Here is a 13,441-nt window from a genome sequence, read left to right as displayed (position 1 = left end):
GTTATCATGCAAATCATCCCTAAGTTAAGGTTTCTAGCTAAATGGCACAAGGGCCAACCTATCCTAAGCATGGCTCACACAGGAAGCAAGCCACACACACTTAACTTGCACAGGAAGCAAGCCAAGCAAAACCTAACTTGCACAGGAAGCAAGTCTAAACTAATCCTAACTTGCACAGGAAGCAAGTCAAACAATCCTATCTTGCACAGGAAGCAAGTCAAACAATCCTACAAGCACAGATAGCACACGCTATACACAAACAAGTGGCTCAAACAAGGGTTAGGTTTTAGTCAAGGGGTCATATGAACCTCAACAAACAAACCTCTGGAATGGGGTGAATGTGCTCTTAACCTTGCCATTGAGGGGCTAAGGTGAAGCAGATGAAAGGTGAGTGAAGATAAGACTTCACAGCTCTTATCCCTGGCCTGGGAGAGCTCAAGACAAGAATGTGTGGGTTCAGAAAGTGGGAACCCTTCTACACATTTAAAACTGACTCAACTGTACAATTGTACAAGATCTTGGGTTTGTATCCGCAATGCATCAACACAGTGGTGTGAGCAAAGCAGATGACACACTGAATAGTGGGGGATAGATTGCATATCCCTACCTTCCACCAATTGCCTCTTCACTTAGGAGGTCTTTGACTCTATGCAAGGACAAAATTAAACATCCACAAACATTGCCTCTTAAGGAGGACTTCAGACAGTTGCCTGGCCAAGTAACAGACCAGGTCTTCCAAACTACATGAAGTAAAAGAGACATACCTCAATGCAAATTGCTTACAAGCAAAGCAAAGCAAAAGTTCACAAGGAACTAAAAGCAACTAAAGTACCTGAAATCAGTCAAGCACAGTTAGTATACAAGTCAGAGTTAAATCAAAATGAAACAGACATCAACCAGTCAACACAAGCAAGTGAATGTGCACGGCACAAGGCTTAAGGCATGTGAGCCAAGCCACCTACAAAACAAACAAGTTAGACAATGATATTCAAGCAAGCTCAATCAAATTGTAATGATCTCTTTGAAGCATTTGTAGCTTAACCTGAAAACATAAGCTCAAAAGTGAGTACCAGGACCACTAGGGCAAGCCTAGGGTCAAAAGAGATTAAGAAAGTCAAAACAGCAAGGGGTAAGTATCCAAAATCATGTTCAAACAATTAGGAAACAAAACCAATTGGGTTCACATTCATATCAATCATCATCATCATTTCATGAACCATTTAGGTCAAAGTATGGCAAACAGAAGCTCATAGAAGTCAACAGCAAGACTTAACTCAAAAGCAATCTTAAACATTTCCAAAAATCACCAAATAAATCATGATCAATCACAACCCATAGCATGGTAAGCATGTCAAATTTCATCTCATTTGGACAAGTGGAAGGCAGTCAATGAAAATCAGAAAGTCAAAACCATTTTGAACATGCTCAAAGAAGTCAACCAAACATGCATCAACTTAGAAAAATCATAAGTCAAGAATGGTGTATGATAAATGAATGGGACTAAAACCATGGCAAAGATGAGGATGTCTAGTTATCTCATGTAAAATTTCATGTCCATCCAATAAGGTATGAGAATTTCACAAATGAAATGGGAACAAGTGTCACAAAAAGTCAACATATGACCAAGCAGGGGAGAAAATCCCAATCAATTAGGAAATGCCACAAATAATTCCAAGAGAATTCACATGTAAACTAGACATATAAGAGTAGGCTCATGCAAAAAATCAGATCAATTGGAGGTCAAGAAGCATGGTAATGAAAATCATGAAGTTGGTCATCAATGGTGTGACACAAATTGTCACACCCTAATCCAAAAAATCATAACTCACAAACCACAAATGATAAATTCACAAACTCTACACCAAAATCACCATGAGTGTGTCTAGTTTAAGCACAAATAATTTGGGAGCCATTGGATACATTCTCATCATTTCACAAATGTTTTGGCAAAGTGTACAAAATTTGGTCACATGTCACAAACCCTAGCAACATTTAAAAACCACTCATCCAAAAATTCTGGAAAAATAATGATAAAAAAGTAGAGATCATGATGAACACAACACAAAAAATCCCATTCAAATTGGATTAAAATTGAGGAACTTATGATTTTTGCAAGATGGCCATGGCAAGTGAAATAAAAAATGAAATTAAATGAATTAATATTGAAATTTAATGGACCGGATGGCATATTTGTAATTAAGGATGCCACTAACTTAAACGACAGCGTTTTGGAGGGTGAAAAGAAATGTTTTGATTGGCTCTGGCAATGAAACCACGCCTTGCACGTGAATGAAGAAAAAACTGGAAACAAGGCTGGGGTTTACTGTAGCAGCAAGAACATCATCTTCTCAAAACCGTGTTTTCCATAAAATTTCCAGAAACTCAAATTGGATGCACACAAATGTTCATCTAATCATGGCAAACAAGAATCCATCAACCATTTTCATTAAAACCTTGTATGTATCATGAATCGAGCACAAACATAAACCAACATCAAACTTGTTTTCAGCATAACTCGAGCAATAGTTCATCATTTTCAAAAACACACATACCACGAGACTCAGCATGGAGAGACCTATCAGAAACATCTCATGATTTTTGAAATAGAGAGGGTCGAAATCTTACCTATTTTTGAAGCAGAATGAGAAACAGTTGTCGTTTGGTCCTTTTAGCCTGAAACAGATGCTCCTCAGGTCTTCAAGTGATGAGTGTTGGAAGTACTTTGCTCATTGATGCTTGAAATGGAGGGACACGAGTGCTGTTATAGAAATTGCTTTGAGGAAAACCAGTTGCTCCAAAGCTGTTTGTAGGTATGAAAATGCAATTGTAATCAGCTCAAAATGATGCTTGGACTGTGTTTTAGGCAAGGCAGGGTTTGGTGACTTGGGAGTTTTGACAGAAAATGACAAGTGTAAGAGCAAGGTCAATGCAGTTTTTTCTAGGATGAGTGAGCCATGGCTTTGTGTTTGTTGGTTAGGTTATGCTTTTCACTGTGGGAGTCTTGACAGCTTTTAGCCAAATGCCAAGCAGGGTCCATTCTTGAGGGAGTGGATTTTTTGTATGCTTGATGTGTTTCAAAAAGTGACAGAACAAAATGATCCAAAGCCCTGCTGTTTTGTGTTGCTGGTGGTTTTTGAACAGCACTTGCAATCTTGACAAAATGCCAAGCAAATCAGTTTTTGCATCAGTTGAAAATGGTTGGTCTGTTGTTATGTTGGCTGCTATTCTGAGCTTTTTTGACAGCAAAATGGTGGGGAAAATGTGGTCTCAAGCAGGGCTTAGTTCCTTGGGTGTTTGGACAGAAGAATGAAAAGGCAAATAGCAAGATGAATGCAGTTTTTTAGAATGTGAGAGCATCAATCAATGAAGTTCTGTTATGTTGGTTTGTGGCAAGGCAAGGCATTCTCACTTTGGAGTTTTGGACAGGATTTTCAAATGCCAAGATGTAGTTTTGGAGAGTGAGAGCCAAGGGTCTTCTTGCTGCAGTTGGAGGTGGCTAGCAAGGTTTTTGTTTTTTGACAGCAAAAATGAGGAAATATTGTTATCAAAGCAGGGCAGGGACAGATTTGGTAAATGCCAGTGAGAGGGATTTTTTTGAGAGTGAGAGAACCAATGCCCCTCTGCTGTCAAAGTGTGGCTGCAAAACTGGTTCATTTGGACAGAAGATACAAGGCATGGCCCTTCTAATTTTCTGTTTTGATGTACAAGGTATGGCATGGAAGTATGGTGAAAACATGTACTTTTTCTCAATCCAAGCAAGCAAGGGATGGCTTTCTTTTTGCTGGTTTTTTGGCTGCAAATTGAGGCTTCAAATTGACAGAAAAATGATTAAGAATGCTGCTAGAAGTACCAAGCATGGCAAGGTTCATGGGAGTATGGAGTAGCATAGTGAAACTTGTACTTTTATCCAAATTTCAAGCAAGTTAAAGAATGGCTTCATGTACTGCATAATTGAGCTTGCAAACATGTTTTAAATGACTTTTCCGAGCTGTTCCAATTGGCCAAATGTTAGAAAAATGTTTATTTCAAAAAGTCAAACATTGGTCAAACTTGCATTTAAATGAGATAGGTCAAAAAATGCCATTTTGATTGGTGAAGTTTTGGCTCATGAAATTTATATTTTTGGAAAGAGGGGATCAAATGTGACTCGTAGGAAAAAACCCCACCAAAATTGGCCAAACGGTTTGAGAGATATGGCCCTTTGAAGTTCAAGATTGTCTGAAATCGATTCGATCATAACTTGCCAACCACACATGGGAATTGAGAGTTCTTGGACTTTTTGGAAATGGGAGAACAAGATCTTCAACTTTCATGTTGGGCAAAAATTCATTTGAAGCTTGTATCATGATGTAATTTTGAGGATCAAGACTTTCCATTTTTGGTAAGTTTCAGTTACAGGTCCAGTTTCCATTTTTGGAAACTTCTGATTTGGCTTCGAATTCTTCCATGATGGTGTTTGACATGATACATGAGGCCTATTGGGACATGAATAAACTCTCACAAACCAAATCCAATCATCAAATCACTGATTAAATGGACAGTTGACCAACAGTTGACTTTTAGGGTTTCTAGCTGACTGTGCATGAACTGGTGACCTCCAAACCCTAATTCCTTGAGAACTTGACTTCAAATGATGTCCCAAGTTGTATGAACTCTTGATTATTGATCATGGTGCCCAAATTCCACAAGAATGGCCACCATCCACTGCTTTGACTGACTGTTGACTTTCTAGGGTTTTTTGACTGTCTGTGTATGAACTGATGACCTCTGAGCCTTCAACCCTTGACATGAACACTTCAAATAGACCTCCAAGTCATGTGAACTTGTTGGACAAACCCCTAGGCCTTGGCTCCTTGAGAATTGTGCTTGCTTGCTTGGTTGACTGATCTCCTGATCAGTTTGACCTAATTTCTTGATTGGCTTGCACTTGAGGCAAAAGAGGCAATGCAATGCTATGCAATGGACCATGATATGCTATGACCTAATATGAAAATGCATGTACAATGATAGGTGCAAATTTGAGGTGCTACACACCCAGAGTTAAGAAACCAAGCTTCTTCTATTTTGGTTTGATCAGCGTCAACATCAGACATACGACATTAGCCGAACCTCTTCTCATTCTTCTACATGTTCGGCGTAGTTAGCATTTTTCTCCCAATCAGGACACTCATATTGAAAATGTCCCAACTGATGACATTTGAAGAATTGTACAGTGGCTTTATTCATAGATGACCTCCCTCTTCCTCTACCTCGACCCCCTCGAAATGAGCCTCTACCCCGTCGTGGCTTGTCGTCATAAGAAATTCTTAGTGCTTGCTCTTCCCCCTGACTCCCCTGCATTCTTTGCTCTTGAACAAGTAAACTTCCATGAAGCTCATTAACAATCATATCATCTATGTCATTTGACTCCTCAATTGAACATACAACATAATTGAATTTGAGAGTCAAAGATCTCAAAATCTTACCCACCACTGTGCTTTGCTTCATATCTTCTCCATTCACTTTCATTTTATTTACCACCATGAGGGTTCGTGAAATGAAGCTATCGATCTTTTCTCCTTCTTTCATAACTAGCATTTCAAACTCCTTCCTCAATGCCTGGAGCTGCGCTCTCTTTACTTTGGTGGATCCCTGGTACTTTTGTTTCATCGAATCCCATATCGCCTTTGATGTTTTTTCTCAAGAATGGTTTCCATGATCTCTTTGTCAATTGCTTGAAAGAGATAGTTCTTAACTTTCAGATCTTTGAGTTTTGTTTCTTCGACACTTTTCCTCTAGGCCTCACTTGCCGAAGAATTCCCGATTGCTGGTGCTGGAACACCTTCATCCACAAGGTTCCACATCTCTTTGCTCCTCAAGAAATTCTCCATCAACATCGACCAATGATCGTAATGACCATCAAATCTTGGAGTAACAAATTTCTCAAAGGTTGCCATGCTTCACTCACTCTCACACTCCTATTTAGTCAACCCCTTTTAAAAGCTCTGATACCAAATGTTGAAAATCAGATTTAAACAAAGCTTCAAAAAGTAAGTGAAGGGATGTGTTTTTATTCGATTAACCAATGGCTAATATATAGCTATTTTACAAGCAAAAGGGAATGACAAACTCTACTCTTTACCTACCTACCGAGTAGTAACACAACTAACAAATCCTACTTCTCCTAAAGAATAGATCTTATTCAAACAAACTAATAAAATAGTAGATTAAAACAAAATCCATGTCTACCTAACAACAAAACTAATAATGCAACAAAACTAATAATGTAATTGCATACCATCCGGAAGGTGCGAAGTTAAATTTGGGGTGGCAGGATAAATTTTCTAATCTTGTTTGGCCAAGCCCAGCCCCGCTCATTGTACAAAAAAAAATTGATAAATCGAGCGGTTCCTGTTTTGCAATCAATACAAGAGATAAGAACAATGCAACAAATAAACTTCTTATTTGCAGAATGGCTTCTGCTATAAACTTACCCGTTTTATCCCTCTGTAAACCCCCCAAATTTATCATCTCTTCAACGCGCTTTTCCCAACGTGATTATCAATTAAGCAGCGTCCGAACAAGCATTGAATCAAAAAGTTACAGAAAGAGATCGGTAACCGTCTCTGTGTTGCCACTGGGCGTTGATCCATGGGCACCTTCCATTGATTCACAGAGTATCGCTTCTCAACTATTCGCGTTTTCTTTGTTCCCTTACATTGGTTTCTTGTACTTTCTTACCAAATCCAAAACTTCCCCTAACCTCACACTCTTCGGTTTCTACTTTCTGCTTGCGTTTGTTGGTGCTACAAGTTAGTTTTTCTCTAATGCTTAAAATTTCTTACTAATTGCTTTTATTGAAGTATCTGTATACTAATTTTGCTTATTTGATTTGTTTTAAACATTGCTTTTATTGAACAATTTGAGCAGTTCCAGCTGGAATTTATGGTGAGTCAAGTTCATTTGCTGAAATTCAATTGATATATGCATGACCGTTGTTTTAAAAATCGAACTGAAAATAGTTCAAATAACTTAGACATTAGATTGTGCTTATTCATGATTCATGATTCAACTGATTCGGTTTTTAAAACATTGGGTTATGTATGAGCCAAATTTGAAATGATTTGTTACTTATGTTTAGTTTTGGGGTTTCACAGCTAAGGTACATTATGGAACTTCTTTGTCCAATGTGGATTGGTTACATGGTGGAGCTGAGTCCCTTCTCACTCTCACTAACTTGTTCATTGTGTTGGGTTTGAGAGATGGCATCAGAAAAGCTGGAAATTCGGAGGAAAACATGCCCACTCCCGACCCAGGATTGAATGAGGAGAAGTAACCTAAGATGAAGGTCTGATATTTGGAATCATTATTCTTATAATTGCTCGTTTTATAACTATTTATTCCATCCTCTGGGTATTTTGTATATAAATTTTGTATTTTGTACTAGTATGATTTATCATTAATTGGAACCAAATATCGAATTTTGTTGTGCAGTCTTCAGTCAGTTCTCTTTGATGCTGTATGAAAAGTGATTTAACTCACTTTAGGTAATGGCTCTCATTATTTTGTAATGATTGTGATGCTCTTGTACTAAAGATGCGAGGTGTATAGATTGTACCAATGTAAATTCGGAGTAACTAATTTGAAAATAAAAACTGCTAAATGCTGAAATTGTAATTCCAATATTAACTATAAGGATGCTCATAAAGTCCTAGCTACCGTGCCGAATCTTTATTCTACAATTCCTCTTTTTTCTGAAGTTGTCCTATTTTAGGATGACTTTATACTCATAATATAACCATTTACACTATAGGACAGTATGATGTTATCTGATGCTCTTACAATCCAAACATAAGTTGTCTTGGTGAAAAATACTTCTGGTTGATGTTGTTTGTACTCGTGGTATTCGATTCTCAAGTACAATTAGGAGAAAAATCCTGAAGTATTGAAAGGGAAATTGGGATCAATTTCCACTGGATCAAGTGGAAAATGAAAATTGGGAATTGGAGAATTTGTGACTGACGTGTTGGTGGAAATCATATCTGGAATGTCAGATTCTGAATGAGGCATGTTATAGAACCCATCAAAATCGTTCATGTGGAAAGTTGGAGATGAGAAATAGTTTGATTCTGGTGTTGCTGGAGATAACAAGTGTGTTTGGAACAGGCTGCTCAAGAAAGAATCGTTCTCTAAGGTTGAAGGAACCCAGCTGTGGTTTTCTTGCGTTGTGTATCCAAATGAAGTGGAAGGGAAGGTGAAAGGACGTGCCATTTCTTCGTTTCCCAGGTTATCGGTTTTTACAGTCAAGGTGTTGCTGAAGTTTGTAAAGCGTTCTTGTGATTGTTGTGCATGGTGGATATCATTAATTTGACTGTGTGGTTTCTCTTGTTTTTTAATGTCTTGTGGCTTGTATGGCACAATGGCATTGTTTCCCTGAGAACAAGTATGTTTTCCTCTGTAAGTTATGTCAAATATTGTCGGATCTTCGTCTGATCTCTGCACTTGCTTCGTCGCCCAGCAGTTCTGTGTGTTGCGGAAGGTGCACCGATAGTAGCTTCTGCAAACATCATAATGAGTTTCCAATGAGATGCTGACACGGGTAAATGCAATTTATATATACACATTTAAGAGTTCTTATGATTTTTTCTTTAGCATAGTAATGTGAATTATTCTCACCTTGGATGTTTGGCACTAAGGATGTCTTTCTGACCATATTTTCTCCAGTTGAAGCCATCTTCATGTGGTCCTTCAAAGCCACTTTCACAGCTCACTCTTATCTGATCAATACATTTGGGCACAACCTTTCTGAAACCAATTTGAAAAACAAATTGTTAGGAAACATAGTTGGTTTCTATTGTATAAAACTGCTACCAAGTGTGTCTAATAAATTCACCTTTTCTTCGATTTGTTTTTAACTTCTTTGCGATCTTGAAAGGTCGCATCAAAGTCTTCGCTCAGCGGACTCCCATTGGTCGACACCGGGGACTGAGGTAAAGAAGTTATGACTGGAGTCACAGTCTGCGACTTAGAAGCTGATTCATTATATCGTAGAATTTGCAGAGCCTTTTCGTAAGAAGATAGTATCATCTGCACCTGCAAATCCCTTGTGTCGAGGGAATACGGTGTTCTCAACTCTTCCTTCAATCTCTTCGCCACATCCATCCCCTGAATTAGTTCATTGATGAGTGTGTTTTGCTCCCAGTTACATTCATTCTCCATTTTGTATTGTTTATATCACTTCTACCAGAAAGTTGAGTTTCTTACTCAGAAGAAGAGTTGGAAACTGATGAAATTTAGGAAATTGTTTGAATGGTGAAGCATACTATATCTGAAATTTGAGAAATGGTGTTTAATTTTACTCTGCCGAATGAAAGAAATGAAATTGTTGTATTTAAAGTGAGCACCCTTTGAAGAGTTGAAGTCAAAGTTTGACTGAGAAACCGAGTTTTTCAGCTAAGAGACTAAAATGTGGTCAGTGATGAGTGACCAATAGAATACTGACCAAGTCTACCTCAGTTTGAGAAGCTATTATTGGTTAATGATAGGGCCATGTTCTTACAAGTCATGATTTTATTAAAGATTATTAAGACAAGATTTTTACACAAAAAAGGGGCTATATAGAGAATATTCAAATTTCATTACGCGTGGACAATTTAGTCCCTCTCTATGATTATTAGTATTACTTACACAGGACTGCTTACGTGACCTATGGTTGCTGCCATCTACTCGTATTTTCTCTGTTCATCATATGTCTCAGTTCTTCATCACTGAAATCCACATAAAATGTACGTAGAAGGGAAGGGATACAGTAATGTACCAGAGTACTCTATACTCTGAAATACTTGGAGGAAAAAATATACACTCTGTTGTCCATTTTTTCCACTTCATTTGGCTCTCCACTAATTTGATTAAGAATTATTATTTTAATTTTAATTAAATAAACTAAAAATTATCAAAATGCATTTTTAAGAATAATTTAAATATATTATTGCGGATGAATTTAAATTTGCAACATTTCATTTATTTGATTTTAAGAGGTGAAATTTTGACTATTAATCTATTAAATCACTTTTTAAAATATAATATTTATTTTTGAAAAATATTTATATTAAAATTTTAATAAATATAATACAAGTACAAATTTATTGAAAAATATTACAAATACCTTTTTTTTTTACAATTATTATGTGAAGATAATACTTAGTTTCTTATGAATGATGGTTTTGTTAGGTTGGGTCAATATCTTGTACTTTCTTTGGTGGCAGGGTTACAAATGCGAACCGAAAGAGTTAATGCATAATTTTTAGTTAGAATAAAAGTCTTATTTTACAGGACAAACTTATTCTTTACTTGTATTCAGTTTTCCCTTAATTTTAGAAATGACTTAGCATTATCAACCTTTATTTTAGCATAGTTAATTGCTTCCAGTTATCTTTTTCAATCGTGTATTCAATGGCTATTTAAGCCAATGCTGTCGTTAATAAAACTGAGTCATTCAGTCCAATTGTTCAGTTCTTTCTTTTAGTTTCAATATCTATAAAAGTTCTCAACAATTTGGTATCAGAGCCCCCACTGGGCCTGATCTATCAAAGTAGCAGCCTTTGATATTCTTGTAGCAGTAAAAGAAAAATGTCTACAAAAGGGAGCTTTCTGCAACCCGCGATCCCGCGCTTTGATGGTCATTATGATCATTGGAGTATGCTCATGGATAATTTCCTCAGATCAAAGGAATATTGGGAACTAATCGAGCTTGGCTATGTTGAGTCAGCAAGTGGGTGGTACTGACAGAAGCACAACGAAAGAAGAACGATGAGATGAAGTTGAAGGATCTCAAAACAAAAAACTATCTCTTTCAGGCGATTGATCGAACTGTGCTCGACATCATCCTTAAGAAGGATACTTCTAAAGATATATGGGATGCTATGAAGAAAAAGTTTGAAGGAAATGCAAGGGTCAAAAGGTCTCATCTTCAAGCTCTCTGCAGAGAATTTGAAACTCTTGAGATGAGATCTAGTGAAGGTGTAATAGAATACTTCTCTAGGGTCATGACAGTGGCCAATAAAATGCGAATATACAAGGAGGATATGTCAGACGTTAAAGTGGTTGAAAAGATTTTACGCTCTTTAATTGAGAAGTTTAACTATATTGTTTGTTATATTGAAGAGTCAAAGGACATCGATGATCTTTCTATCGATGAGTTACAAAGCTCATTAATAGTGCATGAGCAGAAGTTCCAAAGACACATTGGCAAAGAACAAGCCTTGAAAGTTACATATGAAGCAGGAAGAGGTCGTGGTCAAGTTGGTTAGAGAGGAAGGGGAAGAGGTAGAGGTCGAACAAATTTTAACAAGACAACCATAGAGTGTTACCAATGTCATCGACTTGGACATTTTCGTTATGAATGCCCTCGCAACAATGAAGCTAATTATGCAGAATTTGATGAAGAAGCGGAAATGTTTTTGATGTCTTATGTGGATCTGTGTGAAGCTAAAAGACAAGATGCATGGTTCCTTGATTCAGGATGTTCTAATCATATGTGCGGTGATCGAACTATGTTCAACGAACTTGATGAAAAATTCCGACATTTTGTAAAATTGGGAAACAACACTAAGATGGATGTGATAGGAAAAGGAAGTGTGAAATTGCTTCTAAGTGGAATGAATCTTGTTGTTACTGAAGTATACTATATTCCAGATTTGAAAAATAATCTCTTAAGTATAGGGCAATTGCAAGAAAAGGAGTTGGCAATTTTGATCAAGGGAGGAAGTTGCAAGATATTTCATCCAGAGAAGGGTTTGATTATTCAAACCAACATGAGTGCCAATAGAATGTTTATCTTGATGCCCCAAACTCAATCCTCTTCACAAGCACAATCTGATCAGTGCTTTCACAGTAAAGCTCAAGAATTGTCGCATCTCTGGCACCAAAGATATGGACATCTAAGTTACAAAGGCTTGAAAACTTTGTTGTACAAGAACATGGTTCGTGGACTTCCTCAACTCTCCATCTCCAATGTGACATGCGTTGATTGCATCAACAGAAAGCAACATCGTGACTCTATTCCAAGGAAGAGTAATTGGAGAGCAACACAGAAGTTAGAACTCATTCATTCAGACATTTGTGGTCCTATCAGTTCCATATCTAACAACAAAAAATGGTGCATCATATTATTCATTGATGATTATAGTAGAAAATCATGGGTGTATTTTCTGGTAGAAAAGTCTGAGGCTTTAAATTCTTTCAAATGCTTTAAAATCATGGTTGAAAAGGAAGTTGAGATGTCTATTAAGTGTCTACGAACTAATTGAGGAGGTGAATTTAATTCAAATGAGTTCAATGTTTTTTGCAAACAAAGTGGAATTAAGAAGCAATTAACCATTGCTTATACTCCGCAACAGAACGGCGTCACAGAGAGGAAAAATAGAATTGTTATGAACATGGTTCATTCCATGCTATCTGATAAAAACATTCCAAAAACCTTCTGCCCGGAGGCTGTGAATTGGATTGTATATGTTCTAAATAGGTGTCCTACTTTTGCAGTCAAGGATGTAACACCAGAGGAGGCTTGAAGTGGAGTAAAACCCTCAGTTGATCACTTTAGGGTATTTGGGTGCATAGCATACGCTCATGTTCCAAAATCAAGGAGGACTAAACTTGACAATAGAAGTATTACATGTGTTTTGTTAGGAGTTAGTGAAGAATCAAAAGGATATAAGTTATTTGATCCGGTTTCTAAGGTTGTCGTGAGTAGAGATGTTATCTTTGAGGAGGAAAAGAAATGGGATTGAAGTGAAAAATAAACAGTACTAGATTTAGAATGGGGAGAAATGGCAAGTGAAAATGAGAATGAAGAAAATATTGACAGGGAGATTGGTGAAACCCGTGACGAGGGAGTTGGAGAAATGGGGGATGGTTATATTGATGGTGAAGAGAGAGTGAGGCGACCTCCTGCATGGATGGACGATTATGTTAGTGGCGAAGGTTTGTTCGAGATGAATCCCACTTGTCTTTAATGGTGTCAATTGATCCATTAAATTTTGAGGAAGCCGTGAAGAGTAAAAATTGGAAATTGGCCATGGATAATGAAATCCAATCCATTGAAAAGAATCTTACATGGACACTCATTGAACCACCTGTTGGGGCCAAAATAATTGGAGTAAAATGGGTTTACAAAACCAAATACAATGAACATGGAAAAATTGACAAGTACAAGGCTCATTTGGTTGCTAAAGGGTATTCTCAAAAGCATGGACTGGACTACACAAAAGTTTATGCACCAGTGGCAAGGATGGATACAGTGAGAATGATTGTTGCTCTAGCGACATATAAGAATTGGCAGATTTTTCAACTGGATGTCAAGTTGGCTTTCCTCCATGGTGAGCTGAGTGAAGATCTTTATGTGGAACAACCAAGAGGATATGAAAAAAAGGGCAGTGGGCATCTTGTTTACAAATTACATAAA

General features: G+C 37.3%; 4 protein-coding genes across 5 annotated transcripts; 2 read left to right on the top strand and 2 right to left on the bottom strand.

Moving 5' to 3' along the window:
* Positions 1-5,115: 5,115 nt before the first annotated feature.
* Positions 5,116-5,649, bottom strand: LOC127101937 (uncharacterized). Its single transcript, XM_051039362.1, has one exon. It carries the CDS (start codon positions 5,647-5,649, stop codon positions 5,116-5,118), a length of 534 nt encoding a protein of 177 aa, XP_050895319.1.
* Positions 5,650-6,308: 659 nt separating this feature from the next.
* Positions 6,309-7,650, top strand: LOC127108238 (uncharacterized). Of its 2 annotated transcripts, XM_051045671.1 has the most exons (4): positions 6,309-6,791; positions 6,910-6,927; positions 7,137-7,327; positions 7,474-7,650. In XM_051045671.1, exons 1-3 carry the CDS (start codon positions 6,452-6,454, stop codon positions 7,313-7,315), a joined length of 537 nt encoding a protein of 178 aa, XP_050901628.1. In that variant the 5' UTR covers positions 6,309-6,451; the 3' UTR covers positions 7,316-7,327; positions 7,474-7,650. The 2 variants fall into 2 exon arrangements, with proteins under 2 accessions (XP_050901628.1, XP_050901627.1); XM_051045670.1 differs by lacking the exon at positions 7,474-7,650 and having other exon boundaries at positions 7,137-7,472.
* On the bottom strand, positions 7,639-9,357 carry LOC127108236 (probable WRKY transcription factor 41). The gene is made up of 3 exons (XM_051045669.1): positions 8,873-9,357; positions 8,656-8,784; positions 7,639-8,536 (listed from the first exon to the last, which is right to left on the bottom strand). Exons 1-3 carry the CDS (start codon positions 9,196-9,198, stop codon positions 7,903-7,905), a joined length of 1,089 nt encoding a protein of 362 aa, XP_050901626.1. The 5' UTR covers positions 9,199-9,357; the 3' UTR covers positions 7,639-7,902.
* A 1,544-nt stretch (positions 9,358-10,901) lies between these two features.
* On the top strand, positions 10,902-11,288 carry LOC127108235 (uncharacterized). The gene has a single exon (XM_051045668.1). It carries the CDS (start codon positions 10,902-10,904, stop codon positions 11,286-11,288), a length of 387 nt encoding a protein of 128 aa, XP_050901625.1.
* The last annotated feature ends 2,153 nt before the right edge of the window (positions 11,289-13,441 follow it).

The sequence above is a fragment of the Lathyrus oleraceus genome, chromosome 7 (genome assembly GCF_024323335.1).
Source record: "Lathyrus oleraceus cultivar Zhongwan6 chromosome 7, CAAS_Psat_ZW6_1.0, whole genome shotgun sequence".
Lineage (NCBI taxonomy): Eukaryota > Viridiplantae > Streptophyta > Magnoliopsida > Fabales > Fabaceae > Lathyrus > Lathyrus oleraceus.
Note: the sequence above shows the minus strand (reverse complement) of the source record. Positions and strands in the feature narration are given on the sequence as shown.